This window comes from Ixodes scapularis, unplaced genomic scaffold (genome assembly GCF_016920785.2).
Source record: "Ixodes scapularis isolate PalLabHiFi unplaced genomic scaffold, ASM1692078v2 PGA_scaffold4__175_contigs__length_147842914, whole genome shotgun sequence".
Taxonomy (NCBI): Eukaryota; Metazoa; Arthropoda; class Arachnida; order Ixodida; family Ixodidae; genus Ixodes; species Ixodes scapularis.
Genome location: NW_024609879.1, coordinates 30,323,410 through 30,345,052, shown reverse-complemented (window position 1 = coordinate 30,345,052; position 21,643 = coordinate 30,323,410). Strand labels below are relative to the sequence as shown.

The 21,643-nt window shown below is 44.6% G+C and overlaps 1 protein-coding gene and 1 pseudogene across 1 annotated transcript; both read left to right on the top strand.

Annotated features, from left to right (window-relative positions):
* The first annotated feature begins 377 nt into the window (after positions 1-377).
* On the top strand, positions 378-11,622 carry LOC115332080 (zinc finger protein 54-like). The gene is made up of 2 exons (XM_029994345.2): positions 378-663; positions 10,968-11,622. Exons 1-2 carry the CDS (start codon positions 411-413, stop codon positions 11,264-11,266), a joined length of 552 nt encoding a protein of 183 aa, XP_029850205.1. The 5' UTR covers positions 378-410; the 3' UTR covers positions 11,267-11,622.
* Positions 11,623-14,869: 3,247 nt separating this feature from the next.
* Positions 14,870-15,740, top strand: LOC120840640 (annotated as a pseudogene).
* The last annotated feature ends 5,903 nt before the right edge of the window (positions 15,741-21,643 follow it).

Genomic DNA, 21,643 nt, shown 5'->3' with positions numbered 1-21,643 from the left:
CATGATAACATAAACACTTTTACATGACGAACGTAAAACAGCGCACAAGATGAACGAAACAAGAAAACGAGCACGAATCTGTGACAATCAGTTTGAAATCCGGTCGTTAGGTGGATTGGATCGGATTGTCTAGGACATTGCAGTACCAATGTTGTTTAGTTGCACGTGTTGCACGTGTAACGCATTCCTTTAAAGAAGAAACTCATTATAAATAAATGATAACTGCTGGGCAATGCACTAAACTTTAAAGAAATAGATTTCTTCTAAAATATAAAATGTGAGAATGGAATTTACTTTGAACATCGCGCAGTCACGTGGTGTGACGTCATAGTAAATCCGCAACGTCTCCGCTCTCCACTTTTGGTTCCGGAATAGCTTTGCGCTTATTGACAAGCTTCTGCTTCGCTGTTATGGGTGCTAGTAAACCGTGCACGGTCTTTCCAGAGGAACCTAAGTGTTATGTGTGCGACAAAGTATTTACCTTTTGCCATAACATGCTTCAGCACCTAAAAACGGTGCATAAACTGAAGGGTCAGGGAACACGCCACAATTGTTACCAGTGCAGCGACAGCTTCAGCGCTCCCTCTGAGCTGCTCCGGCATGTCACCGATATCCACCACTTCCAGCTGGTTGTCGTCCATCTGCGCTTTGAGTCCGAAGATGGTAAGTAAAGTCTCAAGATTCCACTTAGTGTCAACGCGAGTCTTAAAATCTGAATATGTTGCGAATGAGTACGCGCAAACGCACCACAGATAACAAAGGGCTGCCATCGTGCGGGGAAACGAAACTGCTGCAATGTATTGCGCGCGCGTTCGGGCATCCTTTTATTACGATTCTCATTGATTACACAGCAGCGTTAAAGCAAATATAAACACGTTATCTATCCGAGCGCACTGCGGTGAGGGCGAGGAGCGAACCGCAAGTCAGCATCAAAATTTCGGACGTTGCACCCAAACGTTTGTGATGTCAACAAGTGCCTTCTGCTTGATGAGAGGAAAAGCCCCTCTTAGCTTTGAACGTTAATTGTATAAGTAATGCGTCCCGTTTCTGTGTTTCTTATTGTGCTGCAATTACCGCATTAAATGTAATTACACCGGTATTTGATTTTTGTATAATCTCTCATTATCAATCGTATTACAGGTAGTCAAACTCCGCAAAATTAAACAAGTTTTGTTTTACTTGAGGTTTGTCCCGCTAAACAAAACCAGCCTTTTAAAAACCGCCTCACGGAACGATAAAAAAAAAAAAAAAGAATGCTGTGGGCTCTTGTAATTTCTTTTTTTTTTTTTCCTTTGTGGGATGAAACTTTAGTTCTCTCCAAAAACAAAAATGTGTTTTGAAGACTAATGGACCTTTTGCAAAAAATACGGTTTGGAGGAGTTGGTGCACTTTTGATGTGGAGTGCTATTTTTGGGTGGGTGAAAAGCGGTTTGGCTGTAAGAAGATTGGGAATTTAAGCTGTGAAGGTTTTCGAGTTGTGTCTGAATGGTTGATCTTGCGGGATGTGATTTTGTTCAGTTGTCGAAGGCATTAAGTTTCCAGGTGTTGAGCCTTGGGAGTGGCTTAGTCTGTCTAATGGAGCCTGGAGGTTGTTCGATGTCCTATTTGTTTTTTGGGTGCCCCTATCCCTTTTTTTTTGTGTTTGAAACAATTCATTGCAACGCTCGTATCAATAAATTGTGGCTGTGTTTGGGACTGGATTGCTTTGTCTGTCCTTTTTTCCTTTATTTTAGGGTTTACAAGTATGTCGTTTCCCAACGAGGTCGCCTGCACTCTCATTTCTGACAAAACCGCATGTTCGTCAGCGTGCGCGCGCTTTCCTTTGACTCTTTAGCTTTTGTATAATCATTTATTAGCATTCATTGTCTAGAGCAGGGGGTCTCCAAACCCCAGCGCGCGGGCGAGATCCGCCCGCCCGCAAATGGTCCCGGTTCATTTTAGTGACGTTCGGCCCCCGGCCGGCTGCAGCCAACGCAAAAAATAAGCGCTCGTATAAATAATCGGTGCCGCGACACCCACCAAAATCGCAAACGAAGATATCAGTAAGCATAAGAGAAAATTGTAGTGTTTGGCAAATTTTCGAAACTACTATTCGAAAAATATGAATGTCAGAGCTCATCTCAAAGCAAATAGCGTATTAAATACGCTATATAATAATGGCTTTGAGATGAACTTCGATAATCATATTTTCCGAAGTGTTCACCTCGGAGGGTTAGCCTCAGTCAGCGCGCTTCTTATTGAGCACCGGTGCACTGCGAAGAAGCAACACTCTTCGTGAGTGCTGCTTCTTCGCAGTGCACCTGTGAAAGCAGGTGTTTGGAGAGTGGCGTCTCCACGGACTCCGAGCCATGCGGGTTCGCCCGCCCACGTCTGGCTGTGCGTGGCTTTCCCGTGTCCGGGGAAAAGGGCATCCTGGTGGTTGAGCCGAGCCCGGGGTAGGTTTGGACCCTTCGGGGCCCCCCGGGCGAGGCAATACACCACTTCGGCCCCCGCTTCTCGTAGACGGGAGTCCTGGTAAGGCCCGGCCAGGATGATTCAGTCTAGTCGCCACTTCTACTATCCCCTCCCTACTTTCACCCTTGTCTTCCCCTCCTTTTCACTCTTCTCATTTCTCTTCTTTCCTTTTTCAACTTCTTTGGCGGCAAGGGCTAACCTTGGGTGGTGACAGACCCCTTGTCCAGAACCACACTTGGTTATAGTTCCTGGGCAGTGCTAATAGCATAACGTCTCCAGCAAAGCCCTTTTTGTTATGGTGCGTTATCTATTCCCTTGTTGGGCTCCGTGGTGGGCGGCACACCACAGGTTCCGAACAAACTTCGCCTCTTATGGCTGCCTCCTCTTCTAAACCCAACACGGTGCGCCCCCTAAAAGGGGTTGCTCCGTAATTACTTTTGAAAAAGCATTTGAACCACCAAAGTTTCCAAGATTTTTTTTCCTTCAAGCCCTTGATGAAGAAAAGCCACTGGCTAAGCTCTTGCCTTTCCTTGTATCTAAATGCCTTGATGCCATCATTGGCAAAGCTTTCAAGGTGAAAAAGCTTTCTGGCAATCTTCTCGTAGAAGTAGAAACTGAAGTTCAAAGCAGGACACTTCTAAAACAGACGTGTCTAGGAGAACACAAGATAAAGGTCGGCCCACACCGGACACTGAACAGTGTCCGAGGTGTCATCTCCGAGGCTGATCTTATTGACTGCAGTGAGGACGAAATTCTGGCTGGACTCCAGAAACAGGCTGTGGTGGCCGTCAAGCGAATCACCATCCGCAAAGACGGGCAGGAGCAGGGAACCAAGCATCTGATACTGACCTTTGAGCTGCATACGCTTCCTGCGACCGTTAAAGCTGGTTATTTGCACTGCAAAGTCCGGCCTTTCATTCCCAATCCACAAAGATGTTTCCGATGTCAGCGCTTCGGGCATGGCTCGCGGAACTGTCGGGGCCGTGAAACTTGCGCAAAATGTGGCAGCAACGACCATGTTGCTGACATTTGTGAGAATACTCTCAAATGTGTCAACTGCCAAGGCAATCATGCTGCTTATGCCAGAATATGCCCACAATGGAAACAAGAAAAAGAAATTCTAACCCTTAAAGCACAAAAGAACATTACCTACCAGGGGGGAAAACAACAGTATTCCTTTTTTTGCAAAAGAAACTTTTGCCCAAGCGCTGCTAAGGGGACCAGCACCGCGAACAGAATCGAAGGCCACTCAGGTCTCACCTGAGGTCCTGGCAGTGGCTCTTCAGTCCCCAACCCCCCAGCAGCGGCAGCAGCTTCCTCCGGTTTCTGGAGGGAGCGCGCCAGCTGCTTCCCGACCACGGGACAGGCAGGGAACCCCTCTGTCTGTCCCCACTTTGAGGGCCCCCGCCAGGGAGAAGGAGCGAGAGTCTCGCCCCAACTCACGGGAGAGGACCTCGTCCAAGGAGCGGCATCGCGCCGCTCCTTCAACAGCTGAGGGGCTGGGACAGATGGAGTTGGGCGACGCTCAGCCCAGCACCTCCACTACTGCTTTTTGAGTGAGGGCGGTCGTGGCCGGGGAGTTCGGCCCCGTGCCTCGACATTGCCCAGACCTATACAGCAAGCCTCGTCTCAAGAGGTGGAGGCGAAAGACGAGGCCACCGAGCTTTCCGCTCTTTCGTCCGACCAAGACGACATGGAGTGGGAGACAACCAAATCTAAGGAAAAAAAAAAAAAAAAAAAGCCAGTAATTCCACCAAAGTAGTTTTTTGTGGGAACTACATTTTTGGATTGGATTTAATTGACTGTTCCGTATACTTTCATCTACTCCTGATATTAATGCCTCCACTTCTCCTTCAATGGAACTGTCGAGGCTTACTTGCAAACTATGATGATGTTACTGACCTGCTAGAGGAGCACAGTCCTATTGCCTTCTGTTTGCAAGAGACTCACCTGAAGGAAAGTCACTCGAAAATCCTGAAGCATTTCCAGCTGTTTCGCAAGGATCGTCAACATTCGAGCCATTCGTCTGGAGGTTCTGCTGTTGTTTTACAACGCTCAGTCCCTTGCACTGAAGTTCCCTTAAACACATTACTAGAGGCTGTTGCTGTCCGTATACTGATTGACCGTTTAATAACTATTTGTTCTGTATACATATCTCCAAATGATCACCTGGAGTATAAAGAGCTCGAAGCTCTTTGTGATCAGCTACCTCCTCCTTTTGTGCTCGTAGGCGATTTTAATGCTCATAACCCTCTGTGGGGAAGTGCACGAAGGGATACACGAGGAGCACTTATTGAACGTTTTTTGGTTTCAACAGGGTTGTGTTTGCTCAACTCTAAAGAGGCTACGTACTTTTCCTCAGCAACACATACATTCACATCAATCGACCTTTCACTTGTGCATCCGACATTACTTCCACTGTTTTCATGAAAAGTCATCCCTAATCCCTACGGCAGCGATCATTTTCCCATTATTTTAGATTTCCAGAATCATCCTGTCACACTTCCAACACGGTCACCTCGGTGGAAGTTTGACAAAGCCAACTGGACACTTTTTAAGCAATCATCTCTTTTAGCTATTACATCCCTCCATCAGCTCTCTGTCGATGACGCAACAGGTCATGTCACAAAACACATACTAGAAGCTGCTATGCTTGCAATACCAATGACGTCCACTCACCTCCCCAAACGGCCTAAGCCGTGGTGGAATCAGGACTGCAAAGAGGCAAAGAAGAAACAAAATAAACCATGGGGCATATTTAGGCGATATCCAACGCCAAGTAATCTTATTTCGTTCAAGAAAATGAAGGCGCGTGCACGATTTGTCCGCAGGCGGTCACAAAGAGGAATTGCTGGGAGAAGTATACATCTGCTGTGAACAATCAGGCAACACCAAAGGAGGTTTGGGATCGAGTTCATAAAATTAATGGCTCGTATCATGCTTTTTCCGTTCCTCTTTTGACAAAAAATGGAATATGCCCTGAAAGCCTCGAGGAACAGGCAGATATTCTTGGAGAACATTTCGAATTTGTTTCTAGCTCAAGAAACTACACACCTACGTTTCTTAAACACAAAGCACAGATGTAAAAGAAGGCTGTTAACATTTCGAGTGGTTTTCAAGATCCCTACAATGCTCCATTTACAATGCGTGAACTTGAAATGGTTCTCCACTGTCCTAAACAGACTGCACCCGGTCCAGATGAAGTTCATTACATTATGCTCCAACATCTTCATCCTTCAACTCTTGAGCTTATCCTATACCTTTTCAATAAAATCTGGTCTGAAAGCCATTTTCCGTTCGCTTGGAGGGTTGCCTTCGTGGTTCCTTTGCTGAAGCCAGGAAAGAATCCTTCTTGTGCATCTAGCTACAGGCCTATAGCTTTGACAAGTTGTTTATCAAAGACTTGAAAGAATGATTAACAGAAGGCTCGTGCATTTTCTTGAAAATAACAACATTCTAGACAGATACCAGTGCGGCTTTCGATCTTCCCGATCCACAGTAGATCACTTGGTTCGTTTCGAGACAGCCGTGAGAGGCGTTTGTGAACAAACAACACTGCCTTTCCGTGTTTTTTGATCTGGAGAAGGCGTATGATACTGCCTGGCGATTTGGAATACTGCAGGACCTAATCGACATTGGTATTCGTGGGCACATGCTCGGCGCAATTAAAAGTTATCTAGAAAGTCGTTCATTTCGTGTAAAGCTGGGTACCACCTTCTCTCGAGATTTTTTTCAAGAGAATGGAGTTCCCCAAGGGGATGTACTTAGCGTCACTCTTTTTATTATAAAAATGAACTCCATTGCCCATGTAATACCTCGTTCAGTTCAGTATTCTATCTACGTTGATGACCTTCAGGTTTCAGTGTCATCATGCAATCTTTCCATCTGTGAGAGGAGGTTTCAAGTGGCAATCAATAATTTAACAAGCTGGGCTAATACAAATGGTTTTAGGTTTTCTACAAAAAAAAACTGTCTGTGTATGCTTTTTTCGCCGGCGAGGATTTTTTCTAGAACCCTCCTTAACCATCTATGGACTTCCTATCAAGGTGAAAAGTGAACACAAGTTTCTAGGTCTCCTCTTAGATTCAAAGTTAACGTTTGTTCCGCACATTAAGCAATTAAAGTCAAAATGCATCAAATAACTCGGCATTCTCAAAGTGTTGTCCCATCAATCTTGGGGTTCTGATCGAGTCTGTCTCCTGCACATTTATCGTGCAATAATTCGCTCCCGACTCGATTATGGCAGTTTTGTGTATGGTTCAGCCAAAGCTTCAGCCTTGAAGATGTTGGACCCCATTCATAATCAGGGGCTGCGGCTGGCCACCGGTGCTTTCCGCACTTCTCCGATCGCCAGCCTCTATGCAGAGGCCAATGACTATTCTCTAGAGAAAAGACGTTTCGCTTTGGGGTTTATGTATTCACTCCGAGTAAGATCAGTCCCTCTCCATCCAGCTCTTGAATCGGTTGAAAAAAAAAATCAAGTTTGAGAGGACTTTTCAAAATAAGCCAAGTATCGTCCCTCCCTTTGCTCTGAGGCACGCTAAGGCGGCAGAGTACTTTGACCTTGACCCAAAGCCCCCTGTGACAAAGTACAGAAGCTCTGCAGCTCCTTGGGAGTATTCATTCATTAACTGTATTTTCACCTTGACAAATCACAGAAAGAAAGATACTCCCGATGAAGTGCTGAGGCAAGAATTTTCTGAAATACAAAGCCAGTACCAACATCACTTCAGCATTTACAGAGATGGCACTAAAACAGATTCTTTTGTTGGCTGTGCAATGGTTGGACCATCTGTTTGCCATGTAAAGAAACTTAACCCTTCTGCTACAATTTTAAAGGGCAACTCCGCTTCATTTTTGGTTTTGAAAAAACAATGCAGTCCTCTTCAGTATCGCCTAGGAAGACCACACGTGAAGTCTTACGACGCAGTTCTGTCTAAATGTTTCTTAAACGGTCCGGCAAACTTTGCAACTCGCCGAGTTGCCGAAATCGGCTGACTCGAGCGGGCGAATTCAGGCGCAACCAACAGCGCAGTCAAGGCTACGGCAGGGGCGGAGCCAACATTGAGCTAAACGCCATCTACATGGCCCCCTTTTGCTTGTTTTCACTTGTCCGATCGAGCGTAGCGCATGACGTCAGCAACGTTGCCTGTCGGCGCTCAGCGGTGTCCAAGTGATTGGCGTACGCGCCTGCGCAGCGCGCTTCTTGGGAGCAGACCAACCGCCCGCCGTGGTCCCGCCGTTACCGCCGTCTTCCGCGTCACAACCACCGTTGTCGTCTCACCGTTTGTGATTATTGCCTCTCGGAGTTTCGTCCACACTATGGACACTACGTGCGCAGAGTCGCAGACTTATGCCGCAGTTGTGCAGACGTCGTCAAATGCCGTAGACACCAAAACGTGGCGAAGAGTGCGGTGCAGACGACACTCGCGCCTGCCGCACGCCCGTCGCCCCCATCCCGCCCGTTGTTGGGCCGAGGATCACGTGACATCTCGTACCACGTGATGGTCATGTACTTTGCGGTCCAAGGCCAATGTTGCCGGACGGAGCCGAAGTTTCGGTTTCGATTTCCGCTCGTGTTTAAAATTAGATTTAAAAATATATATCTCATTTTTCGCGAAGCAAACGACGTAGTGTCCTTTACTAGGGCTTTTTAATTCGAAATCACTCATTATCCCGAAATCTTCGTAATTGAGCGGAGTTGCCCTTTAACAGCAGAGTTGCAGGGTTTATTACTTGCTGTGGAGTATACACTTAAGAAAAGGCTTCGTCGCTCTGTAGTCTACACGGACTCTCTAAGTGCATTAAAAGCCCTTGTTTCACTAAATTTAGTCAAAAATCCTTGGGTTGCTCAACTGCAATATAAGATAATATCAGCCACCAAAACTGGGTACGAAATTATTTTTTGCTGGGTGCCAAGTCACGTTGGCATCCGGGGTAACGAGGAGGCAAATCAGGCCGCTCGCTCTGCCGTCACACACTTTGTGGATACAAGAGAAATCCCTCCAAAAGATTACTGTAAGAAGGTGAAACATTCCATAATGCAGAAATGGCAACATGAATGGAACCGCGAAGTAAACAACAAGTTAAATGCGGTGAAGCACATACTGAAGGAATGGGAGAGTGCCCGACATCGCGAACGTTTCTACGAGGTGGTTCTCTGCCGTCTAAGGATTGGCCATACACGACTAACGCACGGGCATCTTCTGCGTGGCGAAGATTCCCCGAAGTGTGAGCATTGCCATAGCCATCTAACCATACATCATATTTTACTTGAATGTAATGCGTATGACCCAGAACGCCTTGACCATTTTTCGCAGCTATACAAAGAGCATACCCCATTACATCTTATGATCTTACTTGGCGATGAACCTCTTATTCCACACTCTTGTGTTTTTAATTTCCTTAAAGCAATCGGCCTTCTACACCGACTGTGATTTTTTTTAAGTCCCTAAAGTCAGTTTCATACCTTTTACACTTATACACACCACATGTTCATAGTTTTATCCCATCATCTGCTACTAGAGCTCTTTCTTCTCCCTAACCCTTTTCGGCAATAGTTTATGTACCTGGCGCATTATAGCCTTAGATGCTTTTGCGCCACAAAAACCCAATCCAATCCAAATCCGCTTTTGCGGGTGTGTTGCTTCTCCGCAGTGCACCGGTGCTCGGCGCGAAGCGCGCTCAACACTTCGAAAAATAGAAATATTACAGTCACATTTTTAAGAGGAAAGGCCACTTCCAAAACGGGATGGTGCACGCACGCAAGCGTTGTGTGTTAAATGGAGCGTAAACTTTGTGAACGTCAATATTTGCACAGCAGTAAAAGTTTTTAAATTAAACTGGCAATTATACAACAGTGTATGTTAGACAGATGTCCTGACAACCTAAGTTCATAAATCATTTTATTTTTTATTTTGTGAAATTTATGTTTCATAAATATTTATAGCAAGATAATTTATAAATCCCCTCGTTTAGGTCTAGCTGGGCATCTCTATAGCTTTAATTTTGTGTAAAAGGCATAGTTTACTTGCCATTCCCATGTAGGTAAAAAAGGCTTTCTGAGATCACAGCCCATATAGCTAGATGAAAATTAACTTGCCGTAAAATCTAAGATAGAACCGAAAGATAGCCCACCCCTATTTTTGGCTTGATTTGCTATATTTTTTAACGCGCTCAACACTTCGAAAAATAGAAATATTGCAGTCACATTTTTAAGAGGAAAGGCCACTTCCAAAACGGGATGGTGCACGCACGCAAGCGTTGTGTGTTAAATGGAGCGTAAACTTTGTGAACGTCAATATTTGCACAGCAGTAAAAGTTTTTAAATTAAACTGGCAATTATACAACAGTGTATGTTAGACAGATGTCCTGACAACCTAAGTTCGTAAATCATTTTATTTTTTATTTTGTGAAATTTATGTTTCATAAATATTTATAGCAAGATAATTTATAAATCCCCTCGTTTAGGTCTAGCTGGGCATCTCTATAGCTTTAATTTTGTGTAAAAGGCATAGTTTACTTGCCATTCCCATGTAGGTAAAAAAGGCTTTCTGAGATCACAGCCCATATAGCTAGATGAAAATTAACTTGCCGTAAAATCTAAGATAGAACCGAAAGATAGCCCACCCCTATTTTTGGCTTGATTTGCTATATTTTTTAACCACCAAAAGATAGTGCACTCCTAGTAATTGCAGTGCTGGGATCAATCATGGCCTCGGTGTAAATGTGGCTAGTTCGCTATGGCGGGATATAAGCGAACATTGCTGAGTGGGAAGTAGTCATCTTTGCTTCGTTGCCCCTCGCCACCATAACAGGCTTGGAAGGGACATGACATAAAAATAGCAATTTTTTCAAACTTCATTGTGCACCAAATGTTAGCCCACTCCATATTTTTAGCCGATTTGCTCCTGATGTTAGGTGGGCTATATGTCGGGATTTTACGGTAGTACATTGTGTAAATTTTTGAACAACCTTTGTGAGCTGAAATGGGTTTTTGTTCAGGAATGATGCTGTAATGAAAAACTTGGAGCAACTATTCGACAAAAGCCAGTATTCGCTTCAAATCTGTTTCAAGCTCAAACTCCACTATTTGCACATGCCTAAAAACTGCATCAAAACGCCGCTTCATATTTGCATAAGTATGAAATAATTCCTTTGCATTCTCATGTGTATCATACATAGTGGTCTGATCTAATGTATTGTTTCTATTAGTCTTCTGCCCTGTGTGAATATGACAAAGTTTCTGCGCGCTTTGATTGATGTCTGGCGAGTTTTCAGGGTCAATTATTTTGTAATGTCATAACTAGTAAACTACTGCCCTTAAAGGGGCCATGCAACAATATTCGTTTGGAATGTTTGGGCATGATGCAGTAGTGAAAAGCTTGGAGAAACTACTCAATTAGAAAATATTCAACCAAAGCCACTATTCGTACATGCCTAAAAACTGCATCAAAATGCCGCTTCATATCTGCATAAACGTGAAGCATATTTTTCACACCTTTTATTTGTAGCATTCAGCACCTGGAAGCAAGATGAAGAGGCCAAGTGGTGTTCAAAGTATGTCTGCAATACAGGTGCCAAGCCTCTTGTAGATGGTAGCATGCGGCAATGCTTCGAGTGCCACCGCTCGGGAAAAATGAAAGCCAGTAGAGGAAAAGGCGAGCGAATGATGAAAAGCCAAGGAAGCTGCAAGAGTGGAAAGAAGTGCTTTGCAACCATGACTGTGACAACGCAAGGGAAAGCCAAGGAGGTCATTTACCAGAAGCAGCACTGCAGGCATGGACATTGGACACCTAATGCTGACAGATAATGAAAGGGCAGAAATTGCTGGTAAGGTTTCTAATATTCGATTCAGGTGGAGCTGCACCAAATTAAACTATGGTTTGGTAGCTCTAATTTAAGTTGTAAACAAATAAAAAAAAAATATAAAAGCAAAGTATGCTCAGTTAATTTTTTTAAAATTCGGTTTTGACCGAAATTGTCAGTTTTAAGACAGCGAGGTATGGCTAGCAAGGTAGTAGGTTGCTAGGGTGAATTCATTATTGTCTAAGCCCACAAAATTTGCATACTGAGTGCTAAGCTTATCTTTGGGATTGCCCTTTATTGTGTTGGCAGAGTGTTCCAGCAATCAAAAGCTTTTCTGATTAAATTAATGTCTGGGCTGGTCTTGCGGGTAAATCTTGTACTTTCCAACACCTTTCATCAAGCTTACTCATGAATGGTTAAGGAAGGCGTAAATATGATCCCCCCCCCCCCCCCCCCCCGCAGGGGGCGCCTACACCTTCGGTGTTAGGTGCTTGGTGAGTAGCGCCACCACGGACCCCAGCAACGCGGGCCACCATACCCGCACGCAGGGGGCACCTGCCTTGGTAGGTGCTTGGTGAGTGGCGCCACCGCGAACCCCGAGCCATGTGGGTTTACCCACCCACGCCTGGCTGTGCGTGGCTTAACCCGTGTCCGGGGAAAAGGGGACCCTGGTGGTTGAGCTGAGCCCGGGGTATGTTTGGACCCTTCGGGGCCCCCCGGGGGCGGCAATACACCGCTTCGACCTCTGCTTCTCGTAGACGGGTGTCCTGGCTTGGCCCGACCAGGATGATTCAGTCAGTCGCCTCCTCTACTCTCTTCTTCCTTCTTTCACTTTTCCTCCCACCTCCTTCTCTTTTCTTCTACACTCTCTTCCTTCCTTTTTCACCTTCTTAGGCGGCAAGGGCCAACCTTGAGTGGAAACAGGTCCTGTCCCTGCAACCACATTAGGGTATAGTGCCCGGGCAGCACTGGTAGTGTAATTGTGTCAGCCAAGCCTTTCTTGCTATGGCACATTACCCACCCCCTTGTTGGGCTCCGTGGTGGGCGGTGCACCCGGGCACTGAACTTCCCTTCCCATCTTTATGGGTTACAAACAAAAAAACACTGATCGGGCCCTGAAAAGGGTCCGCACCGAAGTAAAAGACCATCCTGCACAGCGTATTGAATTTATAAAATTCCCAAAGTTTCTAGTACTTCACTCAGAGGACGAAAAGCCACTTGCAAAATTATCCCCCTTTCTCGTATCAAAGGTGCTTGAAGGTATTATTGGAATAAATTTTAATGCCAAAAAGATGGCATCAGGTGACCTTCTTGTCGAAACTAATACAAAACAACAAAGTGAAGCTCTCCTAGCTTTGAACTCCGTCGCAGATTACAAAGTCAGTGTAACACCTCATCGCAAGCTGAACACCGTACAGGGAGTCATCTCTGAGGATGACTTACTTGAACCATCTGAGGCAGAGATCGTTGAGGGCCTCTCTGGCCAAGGGGTGGTAGCTGCACGCCGCATCACCATCCGCCGAGACGGCGTTGAACGGAAAACCAAACACGTCATTCTGACCTTTGATTCGACTACACTACCAGAAACTCTGAAGGTTGGCTACCTACGGTGCCGTGTACGGCCCTATGTGCCGAACCCTCAGAGGTGCTTTAAGTGCCAACGGTTCGGCCATGGGTCACGGAGCTGTAGGGGAGCCGACACTTGCGCCAAGTGCTCCAGCAGAGAGCATGTTGCTGACAGTTGTGATAACAGTCCAAAATGCGCCAATTGGACGGTCCGCACCCGGCATACTCCCGCTCCTGTCCATTGTGCAGGGGTGGAAGCACTGTGCCAATTGCGCCACCCTGCGCCAATTCACTTCCCTGCGCCACCCTGCTCCGAAATGCCAATTTCAACTTGTTTTTTTGTGTTTTCTCTAAATTTAGCGGAAAACGGTTGGCCACGGGCCACCATGTTGTGTGTACTTTTGCTTAGGTGTCACTGCGGGTGACTTGTACCAACTCGACTGGGGCTCCGAACCATGTCTAACCTCAGGGCGAGGCGTCGATTTTAGTTCATCGAGAGTGCGATGTCGTTTTTTACTACAAAGAGTTTGATATACGAACACATCGGTTTGGTTTCGGGCATAGTTGGTTGGCGCGGTTGGAGCGCGCATGCAGTTGCCCGTGGTCCCGATTTGCTGTGATCGTGGGAGTTGGTGCCTCGGCACCGGTGGGCTACCTTGGCCATTAACATGAGCAGAAGGAAGTGGTCTTTACTAGCTTTACCTGTTATTTGGTAGCCTACCATATTTGGACGCTTAGCCGTGAAGAATCGCGAGCACAGGCACATCCGTTCTCGAGCTCAATTTCTCTTATCAAAACGAAACCAAAACCATCATTGGTTTTGGTTTCGATGCGTATGCATATCAAAGCTTGCTTATATAAAGATTTTTTAAAGACCCGAAACTTAGTTGTGCTTGCAAAATTTAAGACGTTGAGAAACCGTCTGAACCCAGATTTGAAGCGTTCAAAACGTAGCTACTACAACAATCTTTTTGACTCAGTATGTATGAAACACTCGGACTTAATTTGGAAGAGGCTTGGTGCTCTCTTCGGTAAAAAAACAAATTGTTCTAAAATAGAATCTTTAAGTATTGATGGAATAGAAAAATCTGGTTCTGCACTTTCAGATGCTTTTAATCATTATTTTGTAAACATTGGGTCAGGAACTTACTGTAGTGACGCAGGAAATAATATACCAAGAGTTTCTGAGACAATATTTTTTTATCCTGCCGATGAACACGAAGTTTATGCGGCGATGGCCAATTTACGCAACAACAACAGTTGCGATGTTGATAACATAAACATTAAACCTGTTAAACTTGTCATAGATATCATTGCGCCTTGTTTAACACATATTTACAACCTTGCTCTGACATCAGGAATATTTCCCATGGGTATGCAGACCGCGAAAGTAATAGTATTGTTCAAGAAAGGAGATAGAAATTGCATAGGGAACTACCGACCTATTTCTATTCTTCCCATTTTCTCAAAAGGCCTCGAAAAAATTCTGCACACGCGAATTACAAATTTTTCAAATAAGCATAAACTCCTAACTGACTCTCAATTTGGTTTCAGGAAATTCAGGTCAACCGAGTGTGCACTCCTACACCAAAAAGAGATAATACTGGACAATTTAGAAGAAAAGTTGTCAACAGTCGGTATATTCTTAGATTTCAGTAAAGCGTTCGACTGTCTTGATCATGGTATTCTTTTAGATAAATTATTTTTATATGGTTTTCGGGGTGTTTCTCTTTCTTTCTTAAAATCATATTTTCAAAGTCGTCGGCAATATGTTTCAATCAACGACCATATGTCCTCTTTGCTAGGTATTAATTCTGGTGTTCCCCAGGGAAGCATTCTGGGACCACTTCTATTTCTTTTTTATATTAACGATATTGTAACTATTGACCCTGATGTAAATTTTATAATTTACGCAGATGATACGAGTATAACCGTTTCTGATAAAAATTATGAACATCTTGTTACCAGAGCAAATATTGTTCTATCTAAATTAAAATGTTGATGCGAAATTAACTCCCTCCATATAAATACTAATAAGAGCAAGGCTGTAATATTTCAACTACATTCTAGAACTCAAATTTATCCCTTCCTTTCAAATATGGTTCTGATATTATTCATTGTGTTGAAAATGTCAAAACTCTGGGTGTATTTTTTTCCTTTAACATGTCCTGGTCTGAACATGTTAAATATGTTCGTACTAAACTTTCAAAAATAGTTGGAGTAAGAAACAAATATAGAAACATTTTACCTACCAATATCAAACTTCAAATTTTTAAATCATTATTTTTCCCCGTCTTAGGATACGCGCATCTGATAGGGGGATCCACTGGTTTAACCAACTTAAATTTGCTCCGCGTGCTGCAGAAAAAAGCTCTTCGTGCAATAGCCAATGTTCCTACGACCTCACCATCATTGCCTCTCTTTGATAAATTTTCCATAACCGACGTGTCAAAACTTTACAGTCAACGCTTAATATGAACGTACCAATCGGCCCTAAAATGTAAATCCGAAACATTTCTGAACCTTGCTGACCTTCATTTGAAAATTCCAATTTATCGAACCCGTCAAATACATCCATGGCAAATACCAAGATCACGTACGAACTTTGGACATCAAAGAATTAAACATGCACTTCCTCACTTACTAAATCATGTCGCATCGCTAGAAATTGATATCACTTCACTTAATAAAAATAGCATCGTTAACATTGTATAAAAAAATTCACATTCTATGCTTTATTAACATTGTATAAAAATGCACATTGTATTGTTTTTCTAGATTTATTTGTTTATTAAATGATCTCTTGTTGCGTTGTCTGCCATGTAGAGGTGCCAGGGGCTCGTCAAGCTGCATATAAGCAGCTTTTTCTCTTGGTATCCCCCATCATGTGATGGAAAATAAAAGCTGATTTGATTTGATTTGATTTGATTGTGTGCTTGAATTTGCACGCTGTCGTGTGTTGTCTCCCGCCGTCAGACCACTGGCGAAAACAATACCCGCGATCTTAAGCGAGTTGGTTAATTGGCAGTGCTACACACTTTTTAGTTTCTTTCCTTTAGCGTGGAGGAGTGGGGGTGACATCAGAAATGCCGTACAACACTCCCGCGCTGCCGATTCCTGTCAAGAACGTACCTTGACTTGCTATAGCCACTCTACTCGAATAAGTTTCGGGTATAGGTGTATCTGGTTGGGGGGGGGGGGGGGTTGGGGGTTGGGTTGGGTTGGGTTGGGTAGGGTAGAGAGAAGTTGGTGGGCTTTTTGTCACGTAAGAAGGCAGCCTGCCCCGCAGGGATCAGCGCCTGATCAGCTACATCTCATTTTCAGTCTCGTTCAAACTGTCTTCTCTTAAAGCACTCCTACTGAGTGCACAAGAACTCATAAGCAAGGGTGAGGCAGTTAAGGACATGGACAAGGTGGAGAGTGAACACCTCCTGCTCAGAGATGTGAACTCTAAACTGCCCAAAGTACTCGAGCGCATAAAAGAAATTGACTCTGCTCTTCAAACTGGGAAAAAAAAGGTGAACTTCAGTTGTTTCTAAATTACACAGATTCAGCTTAGTCACAACCCCTTTTTTTTTTAACATGGAGCCTGTGGGCTCTTCTAGTCAGTGTTTATGCTGCATATGTATTAGTGGCTGTGATATCTTTATGACAATATATTTTTCCATCCAAAGTAATATAGATATAGCTTTGTATGTTAACTTGGGTGTAGGGATTACTGTAATTTATGAACAGGGATTAAGAACATTTGTATTTAATGAAAACAGGTCAGCAAGGACTGCTTTATTCTGAAACATGTTGTGGTACCTTAATTATTTTTTTTATGGAGACACGCAATGCACAGCACTTTATGGAGTACATAAGGTTGCGTTGCTCTTCTAGTCGATGCTTAAAGCTGCATATGTACGAGTGACTGTGGTAGTCTAAAGATATAAAATACACATTTTATTTTGCATCTGAATTTTTGTCAAATGTCAGTAGCCTTGTATTTTGTTACTAAACTTGATATAGGGCTTTTTAAGTAGTGATTGAACATGCGTATTCTTTATTAAACAAAAACTGTAGTCAGCGAAGGTAGTTTATCTGACACCTTGCAGTGGTTTAGTTTTCTGGATACATGTTTACAATTGGTCTATTAAGTAGACGGTTTTGTACTGGCGTGGCTCAAGTTAGGCTTTTTTTGTCGGGGCCTACCATATAAAGTCTATCATGACTCTGGCTGCTGCCGGAATGGTTCTCAAAGCTTTTCCTTTGCATAAATTGCCAATATTCCATATTTCAATGCAATAGAAATAGAAAGGTGTGTATGTATGTTGCTTGAAAATTATTCTGGGATGTGCATGCATATATTTTTGCTACATTTTCACATTTAGAAACAACAAATCACTTTTAGACATTTGTTTGACCTCCGTGACCTGCTGCAAAACCTACTTCTACGGCTACAAAACTTATTTTTGCTGCTCCCGAGCTGCTCTAAAGCGAGCGTTTTACTGCTCCAAAACTGCTCCAAAGTGGGACTTTTGCTGCTCCCAGCCCTGATACAAAAGGCTCTAGCCCGCTTCCACCCCTGATTGTGGAAGCAAGAGAAAGAAGTCCTTGCTGTAAAGGCAAAGGAAAATATTGCCTACCATAAAGCAAAAAAACAGTTTTCTTTCTTGGCGAAAGGCGGATATGCCGAGGTCGTGCGTAGGGGACCTGCACGGCCAGTTATGGCATCGCTGGGAACCCAGACGTCTCCAGACGATCTGCGGGTCCCGGCAGAGTCCCCATCCAAACCCATGGGAACGGTGCCAACGGCACCACGTTCCAAACCCAGGGAGGGTGCTGGCCCGTCAGCATCCACCCCAGAGCAGGGGTTGGCCCCCCCTGCCTCTGTGTTCCCCCGGGGCCGGGGCCAGCCACCCCGAACCACTGCCCTGAGGAAGCCCGGTGAGACGTCGGAGCAGTTGACCCCCAAGGGTCAACTGACGACACCACCGGAAGAGCCCATGAAAGAGTGTGGGCTCAGATCCGACGACGAGGCTATCCTCTCGGGATCGGAGTCCTCCCTCGCTGCTCCCACTACCTCTAGTGGGAAGCAGAATGATTGCGCGAAAAAGAAAAATGCTCCTCGCATAAAAATTGATTTTAAGCCTTAGTAACCCATTTTTACCCATTCTTGCAGTTTATAAGTTAAAGTTTATTTTAATTTTAGCACTGCTATGAGTAAACAATTGGGTATCATGCAATAGAACTGCCGTGGCCTTCTTTGTAATATTGACGACGTTAATTTTTTTCTCGAGGAGCTTCACCCTGTGGCACTCTGTTTACAGGAAACCTATCTGAATGACAAACACACACAGGTCTTACGCCGTCACCAGGTTTTTAGGAAGGACCGCCCTTCTTCTAACCCTTCTGGTGGTGTCGCAGTAGTAGTGCAGAGCGGGGTTGTGTGTGCGCAGGTTCCCCTACAAACACCACTCGAGGCAGTAGCAGTTCGCGTTCTCCTTGACCGACTCGCCACCCTCGTCTCTCTCTACCTGCCACCCAACGTTCCATTGCAGCTCCACGAGCTACAAGGACTCATAGATCAGCTGCCTAAGCCTTTTTTAATTTTAGGTGATTTTAACGCCCACCACCCCATCGTGGGGCAGTGTTCGTCAGGATTCCCGTGGTGGAGTTATTGAACGACTTTTATTATCCACCGGGCTCTGTCTTCTGAATAAAAAGGAGCCAACGTTTTTTAGTGCTGCTCATAGCACCTTTACATCAATAGACCTTTCCAGATCATCACCAGCTTTACTTCCGTGCTTTTCATGGAAGGCTTTAGATAATCCATTTGGCAGCGATCATTTCCCCATAATTTTAGAAAGCTCAATACCTTTTCCGTCGCTTGCGACCCGCCTTCCAAAGTGGAAATTAGAGAAGGCTGACTGGGCTCTTTTTGGTTTAAATGCCGTACTGGATCCATCACTCTTTCGCAGTATGTCCCCAGAGGAAGCGACAATGTTTGTCACTGAATGTCTAATTAATGCTGCTGCATGTTCTATTCCTCAAACATCCGGTGTCCTACCCCGGAGATGCAAACCCTGGTGGAATGAGGACTGCACTGTCACTCGCAGGAAACAGAACCAGGCATGGGGTATATTTCGCCGTTATCCCACTGCTTTTAACCTGATTGAATTTAAAAAGTATAGGGCCAAGGCACGTTGGACACGGAAACAGGCGAAGAGGACATCATGGAAAAACTATATATCTTCTCTAAATAGCTTTGTTCCAGTTGAAGAAGTTTGGGATCGCCTGCGGAAAGTTCGAGGAGATTACCAATCTTTCCGAACTCCTCTGTTTTCTTCCCCCTCTGTATCACTGCAAGATCATGCAAATGTTCTTGGGGAGCATTTTCAGCTTATTAGTAGCTCCTCAAATTTCAGCGAAAAATTCAAGAAGTTTCAGTCGACGGTTGAAAAGCAGCCCATCTCGATGTCAGAGGGTGGTTCATATTTTTACAATAGACCAATCACAATGTGCGAACTCAAGGTTGCTCTTGGTGCAAAAAAGCAGTCTGCACTAGGGCCAGACAGATGCCACTATGAAATGTTAAGGAAACTGTCCCCTGAATCTATGAACGGTCTGTTAACTTTTTTTAATCATCTATGGCAAGCTGCTGCCTTTCCTCGTTGCTGGAAACATGCCCACATAATCCCTTTTTTGAAACCAGGGAAAGACCCTTCCACTCCTACAAGCTATCGCCCCATCGCACTCACAAGTTGCTTAGGGAAAACTTATGAGCGGCTTGTGAATCGTCGTCTTGTCCATTTCTTAGAGACTGAGAATTTTTTTGATGTAAACCAGTGCGGCTTTCGGGAGGGACGAGCGACCACAGATCATTTGGTTCGTCTAGAGACGGCTATACGTGAGGCATTTGTACACCGGCAGCATTGTGTCTCAGTGTTTTTTGATTTGCACAAAGCATATGATACCACATGGAGGTACGGAATACTTCGTGACTTGTACGACTGTGGTGTGCGGGGCCGCATGCTTCAGTGCATACAGAGTTTTCTCAGCGAAAGAACTTTTCAAGTCCGATTGGGCTCCACACTGTCAGATGTTTTCTCTCAAGAAAATGGTGTTCCTCAAGGAGGAGTGCTGAGCGTTACCCTCTTTGCTGTAAAGATTAACAGTCTAGCTAAGGTTATGCCATCATCAGTAAATTACTCTCTATATGTGGATGATGTGCAAATCTCTGTGTCTTCCTGTAACCTCTCCAGTTGTGAACGACAGTTGCAACTTACAATCAATAGAATGTGTAAGTGGGCAGACGAAAATGGCTTCAAATTTTCTCCTGAAAAAACAGTCTGCGTTCCTTTTTCATTACGCCGGGGATTGTCTCTTGATCCTTCCTTGCATCTTAACAGCATTGAAATATCAGTCCAGCAAGAACACAAATTTTTGGGTGTGATTTTTGACAAGAAACTTACCTTTGTGCCCCATCTGAAAACTTTAAAACGGAAATGCTTGATGTCATCAAGTATCCTAAAGGTGCTGTCGCATATGTCGTGGGGTTCTGATAGGCGCTGTCTCCTGCAACTGTATAACTCCTTAGTTCGATCCCGCCTCGACTATGGTGCAGTAGTATATGGGTCAGCGCGGCCATCTGCTCTTAAGATGCTTGACCCAATACACCACCTTGGACTACGACTTTCTACAGGTGCATTTCGCACATCTCCTTTGAAGAGTTTGTATGTTGATACGCATCAAATGTCCCTCGAGAAGCGGAGGCAGTACCTCAGCGTCTCTTATGCTTACAAAGTATTTTCAAATCCAAAACATCCCTCCTACAGTGCCCTTCATACTTGCAGAAGCTCACAGCTTTTCGAAAACAAGCCGAGCATTGTTAGACCACTAAGCGTCTGTTTGCAAAGTACTTATCAATCCCTTAATATCCCCCTTCATGAGATTCCCTTGCTTAAAAACACTCGTAGGGTTGCCCCTTGGGATGCTCTGCCGATTTTCTGTGACTGGTCACTTGCAAAATACAGTAAGAGGGTCATTTCACCACAAATTCTCCGGCAGGAGTTCCTCTCCTTGCAACAAAAATATGCAGACTACCTGGAGTTTTATACAGATGGGTCCAAATCGTCGTCTTTTGTAGGGTGTGCTCTGTATTCCGCCTCCTACAGCAAAGCCACACAAGTTGACTGTAGGGCAAGCATTTTCACCGCAGAGCTTTATGCTATTTTACTAGCGGTCGAACATATACTCGACAATAGTATAATGAAAGCTGTAATTTTTGTCGACTCACAAAGTGCCTTATTGGCTGTGTCCTCCCTGATGCCCACAAAGAACCGCCTTGCACAACTTCTACGTAATAAGATCAATAGCGCCCTGCGACGCGGTCGGGACATTAAGTTCTGCTGGGTGCCAAGCCACGTTGGGATTTTGGGCATTGGAGAGGCGGAAAAATTGGCCGTGTCTGCCCGAGGCTCGTCTATAACATTCAATTGCTTACCTTACCAAGATTTGAAACCACTTCTGAGGAAATCTATTTTTCTCAAATGGCAGCTGGAATGGGATACAGAGAGCAACAATAAACTTCACATTATCAAGCCCCTTCTGGATGTTTGGGAGAGCTCTTATAACAGGGAACGTCATGTGGAGGTTCTTCTCTGCCGTCTAAGAATAGGTCACACCCGCGTGACACATCAGTATCTGCTTCGTGGTGAAGATGTTGCATTATGTGAACATTGTGGAGAGCTTCTGACCGTGTTGCACATTTTGTGGCATTGTTCGTCCCATCAACCACTCCGTCAATCATGCTTTCTCGAACTGTTTAGGG

What these genes read in the sequence shown, in the direction of transcription:
- LOC115332080 (XM_029994345.2), top strand. Translation starts at nt 411, where the DNA reads ATGGGTGCTAGTAAACCGTGCACGGTCTTTCCAGAGGAACCTAAGTGT. An exon ending in GCGCTTTGAGTCCGAAGATG is followed by an intron (nt 664 to 10,967) that starts GTAAGTAAAGTC and finishes TTTTATTTGTAG; the next exon opens with CATTCAGCACCTGGAAGCAA.